The sequence below is a fragment of the Lemur catta genome, chromosome 7 (genome assembly GCF_020740605.2).
Source record: "Lemur catta isolate mLemCat1 chromosome 7, mLemCat1.pri, whole genome shotgun sequence".
In the NCBI taxonomy this organism is placed as follows: domain Eukaryota; kingdom Metazoa; phylum Chordata; class Mammalia; order Primates; family Lemuridae; genus Lemur; species Lemur catta.
This window is the reverse complement of record NC_059134.1, coordinates 96,921,256-96,930,144: the sequence shown is the minus strand read 5'-3', so window position 1 is coordinate 96,930,144 and position 8,889 is coordinate 96,921,256. Positions and strand designations below refer to the sequence as shown.

General features: G+C 40.4%; 1 protein-coding gene across 8 annotated transcripts in view; it reads right to left on the bottom strand.

The window, feature by feature from the left end:
* Window positions 1–4,434: 4,434 nt before the first annotated feature.
* CTNND1 (catenin delta 1) overlaps window positions 4,435–8,889 on the bottom strand; it is a 45,975-nt gene continuing 41,520 nt past the window's right edge. For 5 of the 8 annotated variants that reach the window (XM_045558099.1, XM_045558103.1, XM_045558100.1 and 2 more), the window contains 4 exons: window positions 8,244–8,306; window positions 7,404–7,510; window positions 6,892–6,978; window positions 4,435–6,597 (listed from right to left, as the gene is read on the bottom strand). In XM_045558099.1, coding sequence (XP_045414055.1) covers window positions 6,586–6,597; window positions 6,892–6,978; window positions 7,404–7,510; window positions 8,244–8,306 — 269 coding nt within the window. In that variant the 3' untranslated portion in view covers window positions 4,435–6,585. The remainder of the gene's footprint in view (window positions 6,598–6,891; window positions 6,979–7,403; window positions 7,511–8,243; window positions 8,307–8,889) is intronic. The other 3 variants (XM_045558105.1, XM_045558106.1, XM_045558101.1) reach the window with 2 other exon arrangements.

Genomic DNA, 8,889 nt, shown 5'->3' with positions numbered 1-8,889 from the left:
AAAAAAAAAAAAAAACTTAAATTTCTCAGCCACTATCTCTTTGAATATTGCCTCTTCCTGTCATCTCCTCCCGAACCTCCAAATAATGTACGTTAGATCTTCTTACTCCATTGTCCATATCTCAATTTCTGGCTTATTTTCCATTTTTATCCTATTTTATTTCTATTTTACTCATTTCCTACTTTTTATCTGGAGTACACCCTAATTTCTTGAGAACTTCTAACTCACTAATCCCCCTTTGATTTGCCTAATCTATAAAATCCATTGAATTTTTATCTCTAATTTGTATTTATTTCTAATTCAAAAACTTTTCCCATTATCTGCTGGGATTGTTTTTTACTTATTTTCAAACTTGTTTTAGTTCATTAATCAAGTTATTTTGTTATAGTCTATACGACGATGCCAACATGTGAAGTATTTAAATATCGGCTTCTAGCCGGGTGTGGTGGCTCATGCCTGCAATCCTAGCTCTCTTGGAGGCTGAGGCAGGCATATTGTTTGAGCTCAGGGGTTCAAGACCAGCCTGAGCAAGAGTGAGACCTCATCTCTACTAAAAAAATAGAAAGAAATTAGCTGGACAACTAAAGATATATATAGAAAAAATTAGCCAGGCATGGTGGCACATGCCTGTAGTCCCAACCTCTTGGGAGGATGAGACAGGAGGATCGCTTGAGCCCAGGAGTTTGAGGTTGCTGTGAGCTAGGCTGATGCCAATGCACTCTAGCCTGGGCAACAGAATGAGACTGTCTTAAAAAAAAAAAAAAAAAAAAGATGGGCTTCTGTGTCTGTTTGTCCCCATTTTCACTCACGGTGCTTTATTTTTATCATTTCTGAGCAAGGCTGCTCATTTGCCTTGGAAGTTTATCTACTGAAAATGTTTTGAGGCCTTAAAGGAATTGCATTTGCTTCTGGAAATCAGAAGCATGACCCACCGAGTACCACTTTAAATTCCCCATTTTGGACCACACAGGTAGCCTAAGTTCAGACTGAAAACCTGCAGAAGGCCATCCTGTGGTTATGAATTCTCCGGGAAGATACTCTACACCTTCCATCTGACATCAAGATAAGAGACAAACGAGTTCCTTGCTGCCCCCTCCTATGGAGGTATTTCTTGTTCACCTTCACACTGAGAGTACCCAGCTTTACGTGAGCACCTGCTAGATTCTGCATTTTGTTTCCCATACTCTGTGTAGTCACTAAAGTAGGTTAAGCTCTGCTGTGTTTGGCCAAAACTGAGTAAAAGCTGTCTTTAGCAGTCACTTCCTAGGATTCTAGCTTTTGCTTCACTTTGAAGATCTGTGGATTCTTCACTTTTATGCCTGCTCAGCAATGTTTAAAAGTATTTTTTATAAGTGTATTTACCCAGCATCTTCGCTGCTTCTGCTGCTGAAAGGACTTTTCAGAGCATCTAATCCACTGTACTGAAGCCTGAATTAGTTCCAAATATGTACACTGCACTCCCCTTGCCCCTGATTCAGACAACAGTTGTACAAAGACCAATGCAAACCTGCCTCAAAGGTAGAAGGCAAAAAAGAATTGAGGTGAAGACAAGTAGTAAATAAGTGACTGGAACATCACCACAGATATCCCATATTCCTTTTTCTTTTCCTTGGGCACAAATGTCTCATGGCACTCAGACTATTGGTCCATTAGCACTAGAGATACTGGGGAAAGACAGTAAGGTAGTCATCCCTTTGTGTCCTTAACAAAAGTGAAATAACCTGTCCTTTTCAACAATGAAGACAGATGTATGACTCGACTCGATCCATTCATGGATATCTGGCCCTGGTCCTTTCATACTGCACGAAAGAAGAAAAACATGAATCAGGTTAAAATAATGCAGAACAATCAAAATGATTATTTTCACTGATGCTTTTGCTCACTTCCTCCAGCATCCTCTCCATTCATGTCTGCCACTAAATTCCAAGTGAATCAGCTGAAGAACTAATGCTTTAAGGGTCAAACAGGAAAGCCAAGAGGTCTTAAAGTTATACAAAAAAAAAAATTTATTCCTAGCGATACCTTGTTTCTCACTTTTTTGAGCTTTCCTGTGGTAGGTCCTCTCTGGAGGGATTTAAAGTTTTCAGAGGCAGTGTCCTTGGCTTTGGCTAGTGGGTCTACTTGACCCCCGTTGAAGTACTCTTCATAGCCAAAAGTGACACTTTAATTAAAGCCAGCAATCCCAGGAGATTCTCTAAGCCCTACAGTGTCCCATGTCAAGGGATAACTTCCCTCCTCAGCAGCCCGGGCACTACCTATGTGATATGATTTGCAGGACAAGAAGATTCTCCTACCCACATGCCACACACCAGCCTATCACTTACCATTACCTCAATTCCTTCTGTAAACATTCATTCCTTTGAGATAAATGCTTTCTTTATGAATTCTCTTATCATGGTGATCATCACACATTATTTACACTCACCATGAAACTAGTACTACTGTCAGTGGAGTTGGAGCCAGTTATCCTTGTTCCACTTTGAGGCTGTAACCTTAAGTATGTCACTAGACCAGTGTTGCAAGTTGCAGTTACCTGGCCACATATGTCAGAATAACCTGAGTGACTTACCGAGATTTCAGATTCCCGAGTCCCACCTACTGAATCAATTTTTGGAAAACGGAACATGGGAATATGTATTTTCAACAAGCATCCAGGTAGCTCTTACGTACTTGCTCAGATCCGTAAGGCTAGGTCTAGCTGGTTTATAACTTGATCTATGAAAATACCAAGAAGAACCTTTACTTCAGATATAAAAATAGACAAAATGAGAAAGAATGATATAGAAAGACTGGTCTTTAGTTCTTTCTGGGTGAGATATTTGTAGCAAAGTACATTAGTCCAGCAAGAAAGAATGAGCGGCCAAGTGAGGTCATAGCTTTGAACTCCGTCAGCAACTATGTCACAGCAAGACTCATTACAGTTAGCTATCATGTTCACAAAACAGCTTTGTTGAGGCAGTAGAATGGCTGACCATAATCTTCAAGCAATTACAGAAAATCTCAGGCTTTAAAGGATTGGGAGTACATGGACGACCCTGACAAAATCCAAAGGATTCCTAAAATTGGTGTGAGCAAGAGATATCAAAAGCCTTCAAAAGCATTATTAAATCAGCATCAAGAAACTTAAGAGATATAAGACCTTTACAGATTATTCTGTTAAACACCTGATTTTAATTAGGTAAGGGCACAGAAAGAAATGTTTCAAAAGATCACAGATCTTAGCTACATGGGATTCTCATGGATTGTAATCTGTGAGAAAGGATCCATCTGTTTCATTCTCTAATCTAAATCTTACCTCTACACAATGCTCAGCATATAGGAAGTACTTAGCAAATATTTATTGAATAAGATAAAACAAATGAACCAATCCAGGAAGAAGAGAGTAGTGCTTGTATCTAGCTCAATGCCAGTGAATAACAAAGAATATTAACACGGAAATAAAAGGCTATTGACCAGTAGCCAGGTTTTTCTGCATAGATAAAAACCATCTCAAGCGGGGCTACCAAACCTCTTTGGAAGGCAAGCCACAATAGCTTTTTGGCTTTGTGCCTCATGCTTCTAGTTGAACACTACAATTTTCAGACACAAATCAAGCCTTAAAAGGTAAAAACTAGAATGCTTATATTTCCTGGTCTTACTAGCCCAAGAAAGTTTTCATACCCAAGTCTTAGTTCAACAAAATGAGATAGGAGCAGCAGTAGCAGCTATGTAATCTAAAAATTCAGACATACAGAAAGCATGTTATACAAATTCTTGAGTCTTTTAATTATATGATAGGATATGAAAGCCTCAGAAAAATAAGTCTCCTTCCATAGGTCTTAATCCTTGGCCTCTGCAGTAAAGACAATCCCTAGTAATCCACACACAAATAATGTCCTACCAAATATGGTCTGTCAAGTAAATAGGCCTATTATCTTCTGACTGAGGGATTGCAGATAGCCCGAGAAGCAACATCATGGCCCAGTGATCATTACTTATATACACAGGCCTTTTAATTCTACATTTTCATATTTATTAGGATGGATGGCAGTTGGAGTTGGTAGCTTCTAATCTTCTATTCGTGTTATATTCAAGAGGACCATGTATTGTAGTAAGCTTTATTTAATGTTAGTTTTGTCAAATGTTGCAAAAGAATCCCAGTGACTATGGAAATCGTTAATTCTTTACACTTTGGTTTCTTATTTCTAAGTGAGCAATAAGCTCCTCATGCTCAACTTCAGCCACATTTAATTTTTAAGAATCTTCAGGGAAAAATGTTTCACATATAATTAAAAAGAATGTTGCTTAAGTTGAGGCTGAGCTCAAAATAAATCCTGGTATAACCTCCTTCTGGTTGCTCTGGAAAGAAAAAGGACACTGATACGTAAGGAAGTAACCAAGATGAAGAGGGAAGAAATACAGCTGGAAGTGAAGAAATGACACAGACTCCCTACATACACACTTTAAAAACTTTATTTATATAAAAAACTCATTTCTTTTAAAAGCATTAACAAGAGAGAAAGAAAAAGAAAAGGAATGGAGCAGAAGACATGCCCCTTAGTAGTGTTCGGTGGGAAGGTGGGATTTTTGGTTCTCTGGAATTGAATGTTTAGTGTTTTTATAAATGAAAGGAAAAAAACAGTTAAAGGTCCCCAAAAGCCCACAGCTGTTCTATTACCAACAGCTGTTCTATTACCCACACCCCACCGAGAAAAAAAAGAGCACCAGGAAAAGAGCAGAAGAGGACAAGAGAAGCCAAGAGTGGAGCCAGGTCTGGATGGGGGCGATTTCCCCTGTGCAGTGTGCTCTTAGGGTCACAGAGAGCAAAAGGCTCCTTTTTGCCAGGAAAGGTGGATAGGAGTGGGGAAAATGGGAGGGCAAAAAAGGTAAATAAGGAATTTTAATGCATGGGGAAGGGGAGTGGTGGGTTGTGCACTTTTCTCTTACCCCATAGCCTCAATATATAAGGGAAGGGGAAGAGAGGGATAAAGAATTCCAGTTGCATGGAACAGAGCTTTTAGATTAACGGGGAAGACAAATTAAGGAAATATATTAAAAAAAAAAAAATCAACCCACATAGCAGCTGATTCCTCTAGCCCAACCTGTTAATATATACTAAAGTGAGAGAGGGCAGTATTAGAGAGAAGGGGAGGAATTGGGGAGAGAACACTTCCCTCTATAATCCCTTCAGAGATGATGGTAAATTCTGGGCACCTAAGGAGTAAGAGTTGCACCACTCACTCCTCCCACCAACCTCACTTTGAGATTTATCAAAACAGTATTTTTGCAAAATCCCAACCATATGCTGTTGAGCAAAAGCTTGCTATGGCTAAAATCAGAGGCTACATCAATCCCCAGTGGAGAATCTGAGGTTCTCTAGGTCACTTCTCTTCTTCTTTCTGCTATTTAGGGCCAACAGTGGGTAAGAAAGCAACAAAATACAATTTGCAAAATTATGAGAAATGAGACTGCAGAGGCAAAGAAAGGCACATGGAAGGGAGGGAGGAGATGCACCCAAGGCCAAAGGCACAAAGAAGAGGCAAAGCCAGGGGCAATCCCCACCTTATAAGGGTAAAGGGGATAGGAGTTATATACATCAAAGTCCTTTAGTTGGCCAACCAATCCAGGGTGGAGGCAGGGGAGGATAGGCCTATAAGGGTAGGAAAAGGAAAAATGGGGGGGGGGGGGGGCGCCAGCTTTGAAGCTTCCTGCCAGTTTCTGACTAACTGCTTCATGTACATTCCTACTAGGCTCCTCCTAGAGGTTCCTCTTCTTCTCAAAAGACATTTTTCTGCTCCTTCTCAACCAAAGAGTCTTGACATTCTCCTCTTTCTATGGCCTTTTGCAAATTGCCAGGCCAAGTCAGCAGACATATCACAGGGTGAGAGAGGAAGGTTAACGACAGCCTCCGTAACGGGCAGCAGCAGCAGCCCACGGTTGGCATGAGGCTTGTAGAAGAGATGGAGTCTGTAGGTCCTTGATGGTCCCTGCCTTGGAGATGAGGAGAGCAAGGTTTCTTAATCCCAGTTCTAGGAGACCTCCACTTACTTAAGAGCCCTTGCCAGGTGGAATGTGCCAATGTTGCCAGCCTTCTTTGCTTCAAAAATAGCCATTAGGAATTAGGGAAGAGCTCACATTTCCCCTTTTCCAAAAGAAAATAAAAAGTCCCTTCCCCACCAGGAAAAAAAAAATCTTAAGAATCATCAGTTTATCAGATTGAGGGACATTGCATATACAGCATGTAACTTCCAAGTCTTCCCACAGCTTCCAGTGAAGATTCCCATTCTCTCCCTCCCTCCACACAAGGCCAAGAGTTCCAGGGAGAGCTGGCAAAAAGAGCTAATCTGCAGCAATTGCTCAAGATATGCAAGTAACTGAGTCAGGCTTCTTGGGAGAATTGCTTGGGGGGGGGGTTGGGACAATTAAACTTCACTGGAAGAAGTTGGGAGTTGATGGAAAGAAGGCAGCCACTTAGGGCTATTAGGGCAGGAGGCAGCCTGGCAGTTGGCACAATAGTCCAGCGAAGAAAGGGAAAATCATCCGTCCATTTCACCACCAAAAAAAAGTACATATATTATAAGCCCAGATGGAATGGAGATAGTGGTGCTAAATCTTCTGCTGTGGAGAAAAAAAAAGAGAAAGAGACGATGTTAATAGGGTTGGGAACAGGGAGACCCAAAATACACAGTTGAACAAATCTGGAGGAAGGAAGGCAGCACATAATGGAGAATCAGATCACCAACTGCATGTCCCAGCCTTTTAAGAGGTAATAATCACAGAAGCAGAACCTCCCGAGCCCACGTGGCTGAGACTAGTGTCTCTGGCCTGATCAGATCAGCGTGATTGGCAAACTGCTGACACACAGGAAACTCCTTCCTCAAGGACGATCTTGGGGGTAACTAGAGGACATACCACAGCGGGGTAAGACACTTGGTCCCCCTCATCATCCAAAACCAATACATCCAACTCTTCCTCCAGAGATTCCTGCCCCTCGTCCTGCTGTGAACACATGCAATTTGTTAGTGTTAGTAAAGAGACAGGAACACCTCATGAGTGCGTGCCAGACCTAGGGAAAATCCCAATATCTATAAACTCAAACAAAACAAGATACAACAGTAAGAGAAGGGCAAAACATTCATACTCATAAACAGGAGGGACAGGAAGAAGGTAATGTATGAGAATAGATTAATCAGTGTTAGTCCTATCAGTAACATGTTTACAGACTGGCTTCCTCATCTCAACCACTGCAGTATAATAGCCCAAGAAATCCCAACATGAGTCAAAACCCCTAATTTTTCCTGAAAACCCCTACCAGAAAAGGATGCTTATCTTTCTCTCTGCACTTTTTTTCCTATTTCACAAAACACACAGGCTTCAAAATAGAACTAACCTTAGATGGACAACAGTAAACAAAGAGAATTTACCATCAAGGGTGTTGTTCCCTTCAATGGCTCCATATCGCCTAGATCCCCAGATCGATCCAGTGTTCTATTGTGGTCCCCTCTCTCATTCAATGTGGAATAGTTGTTATCTAGTGAAAAAAGTACACAGAAATATGACATTCCCTTCTTATGTACAATATATACAAAATAGGTAAGCGTGAATTAAGCACCTCTGTTGAGAACTGAGCTCTGTCAAATGCTCCAGAAAGGCATTAAAGTCTGATGGTCCCTGACGTAAAAAGAACTAGAATCTAGCAGGGAAGACATTATGTATGAAATGCTCAGAGTATGACATACGATAATAAAGATCTGTCTGTAAAAGGTATTGGAATTAAGAGAAGAGAGAGTGTAATATCCTGCAATAGTTAGGAAGGATCTGACAAGGGAGAACAAGACTTGAGTTAAGCCTTTGGGGATAAAGAGAATTTAGAAAAGCAAATGGGAAGGACATTCCAGTAGGTATTGAGCACAATTTATAGAAACACAGAGAGTAAAGAGAGAATAGCAAGTAGACCAGGCAAGCTGACACAGAGTGCACGAAGAGAAGACAGAGAAGGAAACTGGGGTCACACTGTGATGGGTTCTAAGTTTAGACACACAGACTTGAACTTGTGTAACCGGAGAGGCAGAGGAAGATTTTCTGAAAACCCTTGAGCATATGGGAATGTGAAAAAGTAAATTTCTTTACATCCTTCCAAATGGAAATGATCAGCCAGTGCTCTTCTAGGATGGTAAATGATCAGGGTTTTAGGAAAAACTACTAGTATCCCTCAGCCCACTGAAATATTACTCCACATCCTTAGGCAGGAATTAATCACCTACCTAATGATTTTGTGTTTGATCCCATATTGCTCATCTGAATTTCTTCCCGATCAGGTTTCTTATCTATATGAAGTAAGAAAGTTATCCATGTCAAAAACCAACTCTTCAAAATCAATATACAACATAAAAATTGCTCTCTGGTCTGCCCTCCTTTCTTCCCTTCACTCAAATTTCTACTTAGCACCCACTATGTGCCAGGCACTGATCACAACTCTACAGTTGTAACAAAGCCCTCATAGGACTTAGAGCGATCCCTTTCCTACAGACTCTTAATACAAGAAACAAATCCATCTAAGCCAGCAGTTTTCAAATTATTTGTTCTCAAGGCCCCTTTACAGTCTTAAAAAGTATGAGGATCCAAAGAGCTTTCATTAGCATGGGTTATATGTATTAATATTTATCACACTGAGAAATTTAAAATACCTACTTCCTTAATGAATTTATGTTAATATTTTAATAAAAACTGTTTAATTTTTATACCCTTCTATTAAGTTTGGCTTAATAGAAGATAGCCAGATTCTCATATCTGTTTGTTTGGTTTTTTTTTTTTTTTTTTTTTTTGAGTCAAAGTCTCTGATGCCCAGGCTAGAGTGCCCTGGCATCAGCCTAGCTCACAGCAATCTCAAACTCCTAGGTTCAAGCAATC